The 16,970-nt window shown below is 42.1% G+C and overlaps 1 protein-coding gene across 9 annotated transcripts in view; it reads left to right on the top strand.

Annotated features, from left to right (window-relative positions):
• CCDC88A (coiled-coil domain containing 88A) overlaps positions 1 to 16,970 on the top strand; it is a 248,444-nt gene that overhangs the window by 111,703 nt on the left and 119,771 nt on the right. For all 9 annotated transcript variants that reach the window (XM_019516673.1, XM_019516675.1, XM_019516676.1 and 6 more), the window contains exons 8-10: positions 4,132 to 4,301; positions 8,533 to 8,614; positions 15,632 to 15,790. In XM_019516673.1, coding sequence (XP_019372218.1) covers positions 4,132 to 4,301; positions 8,533 to 8,614; positions 15,632 to 15,790 — 411 coding nt within the window. The remainder of the gene's footprint in view (positions 1 to 4,131; positions 4,302 to 8,532; positions 8,615 to 15,631; positions 15,791 to 16,970) is intronic.

The raw sequence follows: 16,970 nt of genomic DNA on the forward strand, positions 1-16,970 counted from the left end.
GGGGCAGCTAGGATCTGGAACCAACTTCCAAGCGAAGTGGTGCTGGCTCCTACCCTGGGAGTCTTTAAGACAAGGCTAGATGAACACCTTGCTGGGGTCATTTAACCCCAGTACTCTTTCCTGCCATGGCAGGGGGTCAGACTTGATGATCTACTCAGGTCCCTTCTGACCCTACCAACTATGAAACTATATTCTGTTAATCAAGCTATGCTTCATGTGTTAACTATTCCTGGTAATGTAGTTCCTATTTCACAGCCCTGAAGACTGCTTTAACTCTAGTCAAAAGCATTAACTCAGCTGTAGAAATGACAGTGTATCTAAAACTTCACCGACAGTTAAGACTTACAAGAAGGCTATATTTGTTTTTATGAATCTGAATAAGAGAGTACATTTAAGGACTACAAACTAATAAAACAACACATTTTGATCATTTTTGCTCACTTTGTTGTGTTTTTATACATAATTTGCAGGATAGCATATTAATGCATATTCCAATAAAGTTATATTTGATCTTAAACTGAATAACATAGCTCTAGGCCCCTAGCATATTAGTAAAGCTTCTAGTCCTGCTTTTTGCCTGGGCCCTGTAGCCATACATGGCCCCAAGCTCTGTGCCCCACCCAGGCTGGGCAGCAATTTCCCCCTCCCTACCCAGACTCATCTGTGGGAGCTGCTCTCAAGGCTTCATGGTGGACATGCACCATATGGATATGCACCATGTGGATGATGCACCATACCATCTTCACCCCACTTTTTAAAATGCCAGATCAGCCCATGCATTTTACTTTATAGGTTGCTATTGGTGTGACCAGTATGTGGGAATAAATAGCTTTAGTGCCCAGTTGATTATATAAAAACTAGGGTAGAAAAACAAAAAAGAGCTTAACTAACTAATTTACTGTATGATTCTGTGGATAGAAGTCTGGAAAGCAGTGAAACTTTCCAGGTTCCCAAAGAGAGAGAGACTCAAAATAATGTCTTCTGGTAATCTATCATGATACCAGCAAATGATTTTAAAATAGAATAGTTGCCAACCTTCAGAAAATCTAGTAAGGAAAGGAAGAGTCTCCAGACACTTAAAAAAAGACCCAATTGAAAACACAGCTGTGTTTGGGTAGATGCATACTATTTCTAGTCATATGAGACAAGTAATGATAAACATAGTGGATTTGAAAGGTACATGCTTGGTATATACCATTTTGTTATGTTAAAAGATGACTAATTTGAAAATTTGAGTATTCAGAAGTTAGGAAATCCTTTAATTTTTCCCCATGTATATCCAGCCCATGTAACGGTTACATGGGCAACTGGAAATCTGGAATTATCTAACCTTTCTCTGCTACACTTTAAAACCTAAATATCATTCTTTTAACATAGAATTGAGTATTCTGTTTAAAAATGCTAAAAGAACTTTTTTTAGGTTTTTAGGTATAGTATTGCTTTCTTGATCACATAAATATAGTTTGCTGAATCTGAAAATCCACAGAAGCCTCAATTAGTTACCTAATGGTCTACCAGTCCAGTATGTTCTTATTTATTTTAAATTATTTGAAAAGTTAAATTATTGGTTTACTTATTCCCTTTGTTTTTGATTTCCAATCTAGAAAAGTTTTTCAGCTGCAGGAAAGAAAGAAGTGAAAATGTTGTTTTTGTAAGTCAAGCAGGATATAGGGTGTGTGCAGACATCTGGGAAGTTAGATTGGGTAAAAAATGGCCATCCAATCTAATTTAGTTCACCCATGTGTAGACCATAAGCTTAGATCCCCAGTTAGGTCAGTCTAAGTGCTGAACCGGACAGACATTCCCCGAAGCTCAGACTGGTTAAAAAATAGTGTGATTTAACTTCAGTTCACCTGAGATTTGCACCAGGTTAAATTGTGCATGTTTAGACCAATCTACCCAAACATCCATACACATCTGTAGCACTGCCCTGGGGCTGCAAAAACCCAACTGCTTGCCGCAGCCCCAGGATCCCTACCTACCCTCCCCCTGCCACTGGGCTGTTGTCTCAAATGGACAAACCGTCTGTGTGGGCCAGCTAGTCCCACTGAGCCCTCTAAACTGCCCCCAACCCTGCAAGCCACCACGGCTGGTTTTACAAGCATTCACTGGTGCTGGTAGCCTGATCAAGTTATGTCAGTGGCAGGGAGGGGTGGGCAGGATCTGTTGGGAGGGCATTTGGAGGTGGGGGTGTTGGGGAGGGTAGAGAGCCCCCTTATCCAGCCAACCCACCTCAGACTCCACCAATCTCCCACCATGGAGCGGGTGGACCCCAAAACTGCCAGCCCACCGTGGAATCAACCAACCTCCCCATGGAGCTTCTAGCCTCCCTGATCCCACCAACCCCCTTTTGCAGAGCCACTAGCCCCCTCGCCAATTGGCCCTCACCTCCTCCTGAGGCTCCTGGTACTAGCAAATGCTGGTAAAACTGGCACTGGGACCAGTTTTTTGGATAAGGAGGGGTTTGGCTGGATTAGGGAGGCTCTCTGACCCTGCCAGACTCTTTTCCCCAATCCTCCCAAGCCCCTATGGACCCTGCTAGCCGACCTAATACCACTAGCCCCACAATTCCCCCAGACTTCCATGAGGACCCCACTAGCCCTTAATCCCCCAAGCCTTCCCATGGTTCTGCTAGCTCCCCCCCACCGATTCTCACCTGCCCCTCCCACAATTTATCTTAGATCTTGTCACCTATGTAACCACTGAGACTGGGTGGCAATTTTTAACTCATCTAACCTCTTGAACTTCTCAGTGTAATGCCTATGCACACCCATCTTCAATACAAGTTACAGATAAGATAGTATAATTTTGGAGAAGTGAATTACATGGAAGTTGGCAATTCTGGAAAGGCTTGTATGATTTCACAGAGCAAGTGTAGAATTGTAACCTTGAAGAAAAAAATGATATTTTATTAACTATTACCAGCCAAATAATAAAATACATTTAGAAGGTCAGTGAAATTGCTAGTATTGATGTTGACATAAATGTTTTGAAAATAGTTCAGTGTTGTATGTAGCTAAACAGTCTAACTATAGCTTTTTAACACTTACTTTCCTCCTTTCTAATTCGCTCTCCTTGTTTATCATGCTTCTTCTTTGCATCTTGTCTTAAATTAGTTCTCAGTCTTGCAAAATGAATGTCCTTAACTTAATGCAGGGGTGCACAACCTCCAGCCTTCAGGCCAAATACATCCTGTGGAGCTATAGCATCTGTCCCATGGGGTGAAAATTTGGTGGCAGGGGAGTGGTGTCCATTAATACAGTCACCCTCCTCCCACCAAATTCTCAAACCCCAAGACCTGCATAGCTGGTTGCAGCCAGGCCTTGTCCCCTTTGCTGTATCTGGATCAGCAACAAGCCACACACCTTTTCCCTGCAGGGTCAGGTTTGGAGCCAAGCCATGCCTCCTTTTCCCCCACAGGGCCAAGCTACGCCTCTTTTTCCCCATGGGGCCTCCTGCCAAGCCGGGTTGGGGTTGGGTCATACCCCTTTCCCCCATGGGGTCACGTCACACCCCCATTGCCCCCATGGGACCAGGCCACACCGCCTTTTCCACATGGGGCTGGTTTGTGGCTGGGCTGCCCCACAGCACCCCTCCGTGTGGCCAGATGGTGCCTTCTGTACTGGCTTTGGCACGGGGACTACTGGTGGGATCCGGCCAGAGGACAAACAGGGCACTGCCCATCCAGCCCACTGGGGGAAAAGATTGAGCACCCCAGACTTGATGTGTTGGGAGTTGTCCCATAGGGTATAAAGTTAAGAACGTGTAAGTCTTTCTGGGATTGGAAACTTCAAAATGGGGCTATGTTATTTTAAAAGTTTTGTACAGGACAGAATAATGGTTCTCTACACTTGATTGGAATATACCTCAGGCACTAAGACAGCACTGTTAATAATTCTGTTTAGTTGTATAGAATCTTTTATGTGATGTAGTCAGCGTTCACTCATTTTACCTCAAAACACATTAGATAGTAAAATCATTATCTGCCTTTTTGGAAGACCATCCTAATTTATTTTTTGTATCATGTCAATTTTTGGCCTTCTATAAAGGTTTCCAGCTATAAAAGGTATTTGCCTGTTTGTCAGAGATAGAAACAGCTTGAAATAATGTCTGTCATGATTTATTTCTTAGACTATCATAGAACTCTCAGAAGAGCGGGACTGTCTTCGTTTTCTACCTCATGCATCAGCAGCACAATCACCTTGTGGCTCTCCGGGCATGAAACGCACTGAAAGCAGACAGCACTTGTCAGTGGAGTTAGCAGATGCCAAAGCAAAAATAAGAAGACTTAGGCAGGAACTGTAAGTATATATTCAGTGGAAAACACACCTGATTGTGAAAATGGATTGTTGGGTGTTAAGTGTTGCTGAAGACACGCAATATATAGTATTCTTTATGTAATATGTCTGGTTTAAAAATATTTGCAGTTTTGAAATGCATTTTATAACTATTCCTGTTATGATAAGGAAGATAATTCCTAGACTGAAAATATTAATAGGAATATAGCTCTAGTTCCTGATGCATGTTAGAATGTGTTAAAGGAATCTATTGATGATGTTTTTACTAGAAAACACCAACTGAATAAAGGGTGACCTTCTTGGGTGCACTATGGTCAGTTTATGCTGTGGTGATACAGTGGAATGATGACCGCTAAATGCACCTAAGAGCATGTCATGGAGCTTCCTTAGGGTTCCTGGGTATGTTTCAGCAGTCTTGATGCATCATGTAGGTCAGTACTTACATTGATCAGTGGTTCCCCATTTAGTGTAACTGAGTGATCTCTCTTATTAGGTAATTCAGCATTACCTTTCATTTTACATATTACACCAGTATCATTATTTCAGGCCCAGGTACGTACTTTATCAGTAGTGAGTGTATCTAATATGTATAGGTATCCTCTCGTAGAGGAATATTCTAACCTTAGCTATTGAGGCCATGTCCGGGAATTGCATTTCTATTGGAAAAATTGCTGCTATCCTGGTAAAAACTAGAAATGTACATGCATTCACTCAATTTTTCTCAGGGAAAATGTACCCCTTTTGGTTGGAAGATCTTCCAGGTGTCAATGTTTGAAGGTCTACCTGCAAGACAGTTTCTCTTGCAAGAATGAATGCTTGTGCACTTCCCTTCCATTCTGGTCTGGGAGAGGAGCAGTGGGGCAGTGCTCCCTGGCTCTTAGCCAGACCATGGACTGCCTGTTTTGGAGAGTGGACTGGGGGTTTGCCTCATTGCTCCCCTCCAGGACTAGTCCAGGGGCAGAGGGGTTGGGAGGGGAGCAGTGGGGCAATGCTTACATCTTCCTCAAACCAGGGTCAGGAACTGGGCTTGAAGATGCTGGCTCCAAACTCAGCTTCTGGCCCTGCTAGCTTCCCTTACCATCTCTGCCTCCTGGCTGGAGAGCAGGTGTAGGGATTGCAAAGCTGATGTGGCCAGCAATTAGGCTTGGGGAGGTTGTCTCCCCTTTGCTGTCCCACCACCCTACTGGGCAGTAGGGTAGTGATATAAAAGCTGACAGGGTGAGAAGCGGGCTTGGGGAGATTCCCCCCACCCCAATTCCCATATCTCCTAGTTAAATGCTGTGTATGCTACCCAGGTGGGCAACACTGGGCCAGAAAACACCTCCCTGGGGCAGTAGGGCAATGCTCCCAGTGCTTTCTCAGACCAGGGATTGCCCCCATACCTTTCCCAGACTAGGATCACTGAAGTTTTGGGAAGGCTCAAAGGATGAGGGGGTAATAGCAAGCTGAATGACTTTCTCTGAAACATTTCTAGAAGTGGAAATTTATCATTCATGTTCATGGTCCGAGGCAGTAGGACAAAACAGAATTTGGTGTTACAGGCAAGTAAGGAAGGCTAGGTGGAAAACACTCGCCATTATAATTTCCACGCAGTCCCCCATGTTGAGTCACTCATTCTCCTACACTTGCTTGTTCTCCTTCCATCTTTTTAATAGTTTCCATCTCTTGCAGCCCACAAAGAGAAGTTTAAGCCTTAAGCTCCATTGAAACTCCTGTTCCACTTGAAGCATGGTTGTGAGCCTGGCTATAAGGAAGCATGTTCTGAGCTAAGTGGCAGGAGCATTTATGTAGAAGAAAATTTAAAAACAACTGTGTATGTGTGCAATTAATCAGAAAGAAGCAAATAGAGAATCTAGTTTGAGGGCAGAGTTAAAACTACCGCCTGCCCCTAGCGGCACTTTGTCCATTTATTTCTTTCAGATCAATCATGTACATTTACAGTTAGGATTAGACCTGGTAGGATGAAATATATGCAGCCCAAGATTAGTTATGGGTAATTTTAAAGGGATACAATACCTCCATGTACACTAAATAACTTGTATTGTAGAAACAGTGTACCCAAGAGTTTATCCCAATGTGTCTGCTGCAGAGAGAAAACAGATAACATTTAGAGTTGAATAAGCCACATTTATTAGATCACTCATCTGCTTTTATAGGACTCAGTAGACCAGATCATCTAAAATTGGCTATGCTAAGTATCTGGTTGATTCATTCAGCAAACTCCCTCCCCCACTACATTTTGGTCTTTATGAAGATTAGAATAAAAAGATATGGCTCTCATTTTCTGATGTCTGTATTATTATGTGTCTTTTGAAATGAGCCCGCCCAGGATATTCTATAAACAGCTGCACCAGGAAAATTAGTGAAAAAATTGCTGTTATTAGTTTGATTGACAGATAATAGATAGCCTAAACAGTGAACACTGCAGTGTTCTGTATAATTTAGTACAATCCTCTCTAGTCTGTAGTTGAAGCATGCAATTAAGACCACAGTGATGGCTCTGAACATTGAACATTTTGCACTGTATTTGAATTTAATTTGTAAATAAATTTCCCCAAGGCAAAGAAATATATTTAAAATTCTAGACCACTTTAAATTATTAAACCATGCATAACGCTTGGTACCGTATACTACGTAGCTTTTTTAATGTTAAATTTTGAATGTACAAATAAATTCATATCTTGAACCAAAATAGTTATGAACAATATAACCTATTTTTGGTGGAGAACCTTCTTTCTTAATGTGCTGCAATAGTGAAATTTCTTAATAAAAAAGTACATAAATAATATTTTGCTCATGAGATGTATTTTCTACATGATGCACAGGGAATTGCAGAATGTAATAATACAACATCAGTTGTAAATTTGTTTTGCAAAGGACTCTATTCTATTCATAAAAGTTGCAAACCTAGTTTGTTCTACTAAAATCAAGCTACAGGTTTTTATTTTAAAAGATAATCTTCTTTATTAAAATATTAGTGAGCTGTAAGAGAGGGGAACTATAGTTGTCTATTCTGATTATGTTAATCTGTGGAGTTTTCATTAATTCTTTATGGGCGCATCTATACATTGCCCTTCTAATCACGTGTCTACATATGATCACCAGCTACATCACCATAGCAGCGCACTGTTGCAGTATGGCGACGTGTAGACACACCTTCTATGTGGATTCTGGAAGTCTGTACATGGGTATGCCTTTGACTGTTCTTATGAGTCCTGATAGAGCAGTGAAAGATTGGCCCCTGACCACACATGGAGCCCCAGTGATTTAAGGAACTCTGCCCTGGTACGGGACCTATCCAGCTGGAATTTATTTTAAGACAGGAGTCTTTATAAAAGAACAATGCTATTCTAGTTGTTTATTTTAAACAAATGTTTCTTTTCGCTTTTCTTTTTAGATTTTTCTTTTAATTTTTTTTAAATGATGCTCCACGGTAACTCACTATGGTAAATTCTCTTCTAATCTACCCCTTCTTATGTTTCTGTTTTCTTTCGTTAGACATTTAAGATCTTAAGAGTATTCACTAATACAGGAAGATATAAGAATGTACGAGTTCAAATGGAAACATTTTTTTAACTTTCAAGTGATATATTTAGTTACGGAGATGCAGGGTATTTTCCTAGTTTTAAAGTCATTAGGTTACATCTGGAAAAAAAGGTTGCTAGCTGTATCCTGTTATTCTGGGTAGAGGCACTCAACCAAACTTAGCTGACTGAAAAAAATAATTATTTTTTCAAAAAACACACCCATCTAATTGGGACCACTTACAGATATTCATCAATCATAAATTTAAGTTTATTGCATGGTGTTGCTAAAAGAAGATAATATTCAGTCCATTTGAATGGCTAATTGTGTATTTCCATATCTTAATTTGTTTGGATTTCTTTTAGGTTTAACTTATTTTCCTGGGTGTGGAATGCTTGTTTTTGTCATAATTATAATATACCTGTTACATTTTCTGCTCATACAGTTCTGATACATATTCACAATATTAAGTCCAATATACCACAGATATCCACAAATATTATTTAGATATTTCTAAATGTTGCAATAAGATTCAAATATTTTTCTGTATAACACATGCATTAAAATATTATAGATTTTCATATATGGTTCCTACACAACATGGTTATGAATTAAATAAAGAAAACAATAATATAAATATTAGCAAAGAAAATAATGATTTAGTTATATGGGATTATATTATTTAATAATATTCTTCTGTGTTTTCAAGTGAGGAAAAGACTGAGCAGTTGCTGGACTGTAAACAAGAACTTGAACAGATGGAAGTTGAACTAAAGAGATTACAGCAGGAGGTATGCATCTTGAAAGCTATTCTCTAAAGGCAGTTTATAAGAAATTTACTACCACAATAATAGTATTAGTTTTCTTTTTCATTTTATACAATTTCTATATTGTTCTTTGTTTAATTGCACACTTGTAACTATGAACTTGTATAACTTGAACTTTTATTCGTTGATCCAGTGAGTTTAATCCACTTAATTATAGAAATTCTCTTTTCTCACTTTGCTGTATATTCCTATCCCAAACTGTACCTTTCTCTGGCATTTTCCATGAATGTGTATTTGTAGAGGTCATGTTGAGGAACTCCATTAACCTTCACTTTTTATATAACTTCAGTTATTCTTCAGGATGACTATATATAAAAGTGTTATTGGCATTCATAGTTAACCACTGTAGATGGAAGATGTTTCTTTTTCCTATTGTGGTAGTAGAGAGAGGGGAGAGGTACAAATGCAGATCTTTGTTAGTGAGGGGTAACTTTTGGATTCTGTTGACAAAATACCAGCATAGTTCTGCCTCAGGAGACAGCTAGAGATTAATAATGGTTTGTAAAATGAATGTAGACACAAGGGGAAATGCAACAGAAATCTTTCAGATACAGATTTATATTGTCCTATATGGTAGAAATCAAATGCTCAGCCAAGAATGGGGAAATGGGATGGGGAAACATACCATAGCTTATTAGTTACATCGGGGATTCTCAAACTGTGAGTCATGACCCCCCGGGGGGGTCACAAGCAACTTAAAAGGAGGCCACAAACTTCCCATGGGGTACATGCAGCAGTGGTGCTTGGCAGCCGCGTGGATGGTGGTGGTGGCTGCTGCATGCAAGCTTCCCATCTCCCTCTGCTGCCATCCAGCACTCGGGGTTGTAGTTTCACAAAGTTTGAGAGCCCCTGAGCTACATGAATACAAGACAAGGTTTTCCCCCACCCCCAGTCGGCATGCGGCAGGGAAAAGCCCCTTGTCTTAAAATTTCATACAAGGAAATCTCACAAAATAGGTAGTCTGTCATTAAACTGCTACCAAAAGCAGCATGTATTCAGCAATGGAAACCCAACTGTGAAGCTGTATACATGCAGCCAACACTGAAAATGACAATAAAACATATGGCCCACGTTGGACAGACATGCTGATGGGAACCTTTTTATTTTTGTATGGCCCTTAAAAAAAAGGGGCGGGATGAGAATGATATTCCCTGTGCAGGCTGCTGGCACTGGGCCTAGAGGTGCTGCAACACCAGGCTGGCATCAGGTGGGCCAGACCTAACCCTGACATTCCCGTCTCCCTCCCCCCCATTGGCGCCAAAAATGTAAAAGTTCAAATGACAAAGTTCAAAGGACAAGGACAGACAGAAAGACCTGAGCAGGGGGTTGCATAGTGGAGGACAGGGATAGGGGTGGAAATGCAACTAAGCTGCATATGAAACATGAAGCCAGCTAAACCTGGTGCTACATTTGACCGTAGTCAAAAGGGCTGAGATACTGATGGGACCGTACCACAAGGATAGGTTAGTGCAGTCTATCTGAATAAGACATATGGTAGTGCCTTTTAAGCACAGTTCTCCTCACCATCAATTCATCTTAAAGTCATGATTAGCCACAACATTGCATATATTTTGACTTCTTCACTTCAACATTGGAGCTGTTCTTTTCTTTCCCATTTCCAATGATTCCTGTTTCTTCACCAGCCTTAAATGCTTGGCAGACATCATCTCTAGGCCCTGGGCTTTCATGTAAGATGCCTGGCACTGCTTTGGGGAGTATGTGAAGCCCTGGACAGATGGGTCTGGACAGGAGGATGCTTGCCCAGTGGTAGAGCCACACAGACTTGAATGATTTACCTCTGCTCACTCAAAATTTGGAACATGACTATTGGGCTTTGCGCAATTGAATTTGGATCTGATTAGGCCCTTGAAACAAATGAACAAAAAAACCTGTACTACATATAAGTAGGTATCAAAGTGCTGCTCAAAAGTGTGTTCATGGAGTACCTGTGCTGCAACTTGCATAAATTAAAAAAAAAATGAAAGTATCATGCATCAATTCTGGAGGAACTAAGTGCACTGATACTATATGTAAATTGTTACAGCCATATTTCATTTCAAGGTTACTTTCAAATTTCCTCCCCACTTCCATGTGCCCAGGGAGAGTAGAGTCTGACAGTAAGGAAATGGGGAAGGGGCTGCAGGGTAAAAAGTTGGGAGAAGCAAAGGTGTTACCTGACCCCCAGATTTATTTTCCCTGCTGTCGCAGTGGGAGGGGGACAAATTCAAGGCAAAATTGCAATTATTAGATGCTGTACCTGGAAAATGAGAGCAAATTTATAATATGTCCATATATATAATCTAAGGGCATTTATACATATGCTCCGGAAGTGAGGGCACTTTAATTAGAGTGGCTCCAAGAGTCACTTTAATTAAAGTGCCTGAAAGGTCACATGTATTGGTGTCCCCATGCTGAAAAATGGCAGCGGTGGTGCTTTAACTAAAACTTGTTGCATGAGCTTTAGTTAAAGCATCCCTGCCACCATTTTTCAGTGTGGGGGCACTGATGCACGTGTTGCTGGAGCCTGGTGATTACCAATCTCCAGCAGACTCGATTAATTGAGTCTTGATGTAATTGCAGTGCTGTAATTGCAACTTGTTGGAACAGACTCACTGCATATGTATAGGCGCCCTAATTGTTGGGGGTCAACTTATAATCAGGGTCATCTTCTATTCAAGTAAATGTGGTACATTTCCTTTTAAATAATTAGATTTTTTTTAGTGTCCTATATCTGTACCTAGAATTTTCTTCCTGTTTTTTAAATAGTTTTCTTTCCAAAGAGCTTTCTCTTTATGCCTTATTAAATAAGCTAATTAAGTAGTAGCATTGGACAATTTGATTTTTTTTTTCCTTTGTGCTAGCAGAAGTCTTACTTTGTACTTGCCTTTCCATTTATGGGAGATTTTTTTTTCTCCCCCAAAAAATTCCCATAAAGGTTAGTGTTTAATGGAATTAGGGCATTCTATCTTGCTCTTGTTCTCTCCTTCCCTCCTTTGCTCTCTATCTTTATATTTCATTCTTTTGCAATTTTATTGTGTGCTGCTTTATGAGTAATGTATACCCAAAGACTAAGCAAGGTTAGAAGCATGTTATTGGCCTGACAGAAAAGAAAGCTTCCTACCACAGTGTCTCTTCTGTTGAGGAGATGGTCATCCTTCCATCAGGACCCCAGATGGATCACTCCAGGAGCTTCCAGGTCCTCTGGAACTGGGAGATTCAGGCTTTTCAGTTGCCAGTGGAGAAGGCCTGGCAAGATTGCCTTCACCATTAATGAAAAATTAATGGACTTGGCAACAATAACATAACAGACACAGCCATCTCTGTCCTAACTGAACAGAAGGTTGCCAAGTGACACCAAGTTTGTAGCACTCTGAAAGATGAAAAGCTAAAGATTCAGAACTTCTTGGAAAATCTTTTTCTCTGCTAGTTTGCAGTCCAGGGTAGCCAACTACAGGGCCGTGTTGGTGTGATTGGACTTCAAAATTTCTAGTGCTTGTTATTGTTAACCCATAGATTACCTAAACACTTTTGAGAAGCCTTCGTTGCACTCCTTATAGAGGGGCAACATGGGGCCACATCCTATCTTTCACCTGGCCTAGATGTGGGTGACTTCACATAACTCCGCTCATAGTGACAGTAGTTGTCATGAGAGAGTCATCCTGACTCCAGGGCTTTGGTATTCCTTGGGAAGTTCTAAACCATGGGTGGGCAATTATTTCGGGTGGAGGACCACTTACCCAGTTTTGGCAAGCTGTCAAGGACTGCATGTGTAGCCCTGCCCCTTGACAGGTGCCTACCCCCTGGTTGCTATCTTGTGACTGAAAGTCACGTCCCCTAGCCCTTGACCTTTGCCACCAGAAGTCCCTCCCCTTGCCTTCAGAAGTACTCTTTTCAGCAAGGGTTTTTGCCATCTCAGAACCAGAAAAATACCAAATTATGTTCTAAAAAGCAAACATCTATAACGTTCATTAGTTTGATTTAAAAAAAATATTTTTTCTTGATTTACATGCGTTTGTGTAGTGTACATAGAGGTGATTGTATATAATAGTTTAAAATGAAGTCTTACTCTTGTATATTGTGGGGAGGTGGGTATTAGGGCTGTGCGACATTTCGGCAGCCATTTTATTTCAGAGGTGTTTCAGGCCATTTCAGCGCCTGAAACGCCGAATCTGAATCAAAATGGAAGGCACCAAGATGAAATAAGGCATTTTGAAGTTTTGGAGTGAAGCTTGCAGGGAAACAGTTGTATGCTGCTGCAATGCTGCGTGACTTGGCTCCACAGGGAGCCAAGATACACGCCAGGGGTCTCCTCATCACAGCTGCCAGCCCCATGCTGCGCTGGTGACGTGGGTCTGCACGGGGTGGGCAGTGGTGGCGAGGAGTCTCCTGGCACAGATCATTGCTCCCTGTGGAGCCACGTCATATGGCAGGGCAGTGCTGGTCCCTGTTGCACAACCTGGCTCTGCAGGGAGCAGAGACCTAGGGCAGCATGGGGTGGGCAGTGGCGGCGAGGAGACTCCCAGTGGGGATCTCTGCTCGCTGCAGAGCTAGGTTGCGCGGCAGGGACCAGCAGGCTTTCTCGCTGTTCCGCGCTGCTTCCCTGCCCCACAACCCGGCGTGACGGAGATCTCAGATCTGCGTGGGGGGTCTTCTCGCCTGCTAGAGGGCATCGCCCTTCCCCCAGACGAGCCAGTCACAGCCCTGTCCTGCTCGCTGCAGGGGCCCCAAGCCCCACCCAGCAGGACAGTAGGGGTATGAGAAGCTTGCAGCCCATTTAAAACAGATTTGGTGGAGGTTCGGCTGAAATGAAACAGGACAGTGATCTGAAACACTGAAATGAATCACTGTCCTTCGAAACGGCCAAATCCGAAATCAACTCAAAACACAGCTGTTTCGCACAGCTCGACTGTGGGTGGTGGGTAGGTGTAGGGGCATGGGGTGAGGGAGTATATGGGTGTGTATGGATATGTGGGGTGTGGGTGGGTATGGGGTTTGTGGGGAGTTGCGTGGGAGGAGGGTAGCTGGGATGTGTGACGTGGTGTGTGGGTGGGGGTCTGCGTGTATGGCAGTGCGAAGGGTGGGTGAGTGCATGTGTATGGTGGGGTATGTATGGGATTCACGCTATGAACACATGCACACTCACAGTCCCTCTCTACACGTGCGTGTGCGCGCACACACACACACGCACACTCACTCACTCCACCCCTGGTGTACCAGCGCAGCCCCATGCTGCGTGGTCCGGCGATGCAGTTGGGAGCCAGGTGGTGCCAGAGTCGTGCTGAGGCAGGGAAATGGCTGGGGGGCAGGGCAGGGCTGCTGCATTCCTGCTGAGGCTGCCTCTGGGTCCTACTGCCCCTTGCTCCTGTCATCTTTGACAGGCAGCCAGGAGCAGATAAACATTTTTAAATTTTTTGAGGAACCCCGTGGGCCAGATTTTGCCCGCCCCTGTCCAAAACTGTCTACAAGCTCCCTGAACATCTGTATCACCATTATTTGTGGTGCTGTCCCAAGGTCCTTAAACAACATTGTTGATCCTATCCAACACGCTGTCTTACAAAATCAGCAGTTGAAAAATATTTCAGGAGGCACATTGGAGCCAAAATGGGAAGAGGCTGCAGCAGAAAGATGCATATAATGCAGGCATGCCTTTCTGGTGGAGCTCTTCCCAGTTTGGCTCCAATGTGCCTCCTGAAAACGGAGGTGTGGAACAATTTAACCCCATGGCAGTGGCAGCCTGGAGATAAATGCCCCTGTACCAGGTGGGACTGTGTCATGCACCTCCATTTTCATGAGACATGTTGGAGACAAACCAGAAAGAGCTGTAGCATAAACAGTATGCCTGCCTGCATAATGCTGCAGCTGCTTTGTCAGTTTGAATCCAATGTGTTCTGAAAACAGAGGCATATGAGACAGTTCCATCTGTCCTGAGTGCCTCTGATTCTGGGAGACACTGTGCAGGGCCAGATCAGGAAGAGCTGAGACAAGAGCACACACACCTGCTGAAGCTGTTTCCTGATCTGGTCTGCAGAAGGTGTGCAGGATGCGTGCGGTGCAGTTCCAACTTGCTGAAGTGGCTGTGGCAGTGGGATGAACATAGAGTAATTCTAATGACCTATTCAAATCAGTTGCTAACATATTAATGAATAATAGAATTATAATATGTATATTTTAATACATGTAATATATTTAAATTAGTTTTTTAAATGGGGTGCTGCTAAATTTTGAAAATTTTTGCAGGAGTGCCTTGAGTCTAAAAAGGTTGAAAGCCACTGGTATAAGCAAATATAGAAAGGTTGTGAATGTACTGAAGGAAGTACTTAATTATTTTAGTTTCAATTTGTCATGTGATTACATAAAAAAAAACCAATTTGAGGTTAATTAAATGTTATGAGTGTTAATGCAAATTGACAGGTGCTTTAAAAAATATAATTAACAGCAATCAAAGCCATAAAATGCTTGTCTTTCCAAAGGCTGATAAGAAAGAACCAACGTGTTATTGGTGACATGTTAGTCCTAATTTTTGTTTTACTTACCTTTAAATGTTTGTTAATACTTCCCAGAGTAACTAATTTTAAACGCTTTCAGTCTGACTGAACCATTTTTCTAATTTGATTTTAATTTCAAGTGTGTGTAAAAGGTTTTATCTGATTTTAGTTGATACAGATGGCCTATTTATGCCGTTTTTCTTTATAGATGGCAAATAAAAGGAAAGGAATCAAGACCGTTTAACTATATTTGAATAAAATTTCAGTTGGAAACTTATGATGGTAGTGTGTTTGTGTGTATATGCATATACAGAAGTATAAAGACATTCTGTTTTTTCTTTGGAGGCATCTATATTGTTCGGTTGTTTACATTAATAAAATAATGACTTTTTTTTTACAAATATTATTTTTCTGTATAGTTAGGGTTTAAATTTTTTAATTAGAAGCAGGATATTATTTTGTATATTACCTAACATACCTATTTTTTGTTTTCTAGAATATGAGTTTGCTTTCAGATGCTCGCTCTGCAAGGGTATACCGAGATGAGTTAGATGCTCTTCGTGAGAAGGCAATTCGAGTTGACAAGCTTGAAAGTGAAGTCAGCAGATATAAAGAGAGACTGCATGATATTGAATTCTACAAGGCTAGAGTTGAGGTATATATTTTTAATCCAGACTAACCACATACAGTATTTTTTAAACGGATTTCCTCACTGATGTTGCTTTTTCTGTCTTGTTTTGACAACATTGAAAAAAATGAAGACAAAAACAGTTTGATAGATTCTTGTACTTGATTATATGTCTGTCAGTCTTTTATGATAAATTACACTTTTCAAGGGGGGAAGTTCAAGCATTTACTCCCATTGAGCTTTATATGAAGTCAGCAAAACTCTCCGTGGGTAGAAAGGTCCTCCTGTGCAGGCTCAGTTGGGATTGGGATCTAAAAGACATACTTAATATGGCAAACCTAAAGGAGGGAGTTTGCTTGCAACTTATTTTTAATGAGTCACTTTTTGTGGACGATATGATGGAAGGTAGTTTTTTAGAAGTCATCTGAATAAGGAAAGGGGGATGATAAAATATAAGTAGGATGGCTTTTGTTCCTAAGATATTTCAGAAAAAACAAAGAGATAAAAGAGGAGAGGCAGTTGAAGTTTTTACCTGGGAACAGGTAAGAGGGAACCAGCGTTGTGGTTATAGGTTAGGGGCTGACCCTCTCAGCAGCACAGAGGCAGAGAGGGATCTTGGAGTTAGGATTGGCTCCAGGATGAATATGAGTTGCCAAAGCGACGAAGCAATAGGTAGAGCCAACCACACCCTGTCATACATCAACAGGAGCATCACAAACAGGTCCAGAGAGGTCTTGCTTCTCCTCTATGCGGCGCTGGTCAAGCCGCAGCTGGAGTACTGTGTCCAGTTCTGGGCGCCGCACTTCAAGAGGGACGTGGAGAACCTGGAGAGGGTCCAGAGGACGGCCACTCGTATGGTTGAGGGCCTCTGTGGCCAGCCCTATGAGGAGAGGCTGAGGGACCTGAATCTCTTCAGTCTCCACAAGAGGAGACTGAGGGGAGATCTTGTGGCTGCCTACAACCTTATCAGGGGCCATCAGCAGGGACTTGGGGAAAGTCTGTTAACCAGGGCCCCCCTTGGAGTCACCAGAAACAATGGCCACAAGCTGAGGGAGGATAGGTTTACATTAGATATTAGGAAGAACTACTTCACTGTAAGGGTGGCCAGAGCCTGGAATAGGCTTCCCAGAGAGGTGGTGCTCTCACCTTCCCTGGAGATCTTCAAGAGGAGACTGGACAGGCACCTGGCTGGGGTCTTATGACCCCT

Source organism: Gavialis gangeticus, unplaced genomic scaffold (assembly GCF_001723915.1).
Source record: "Gavialis gangeticus isolate Ggan-Ray unplaced genomic scaffold, GavGan_comp1, whole genome shotgun sequence".
Lineage (NCBI taxonomy): Eukaryota > Metazoa > Chordata > Crocodylia > Gavialidae > Gavialis > Gavialis gangeticus.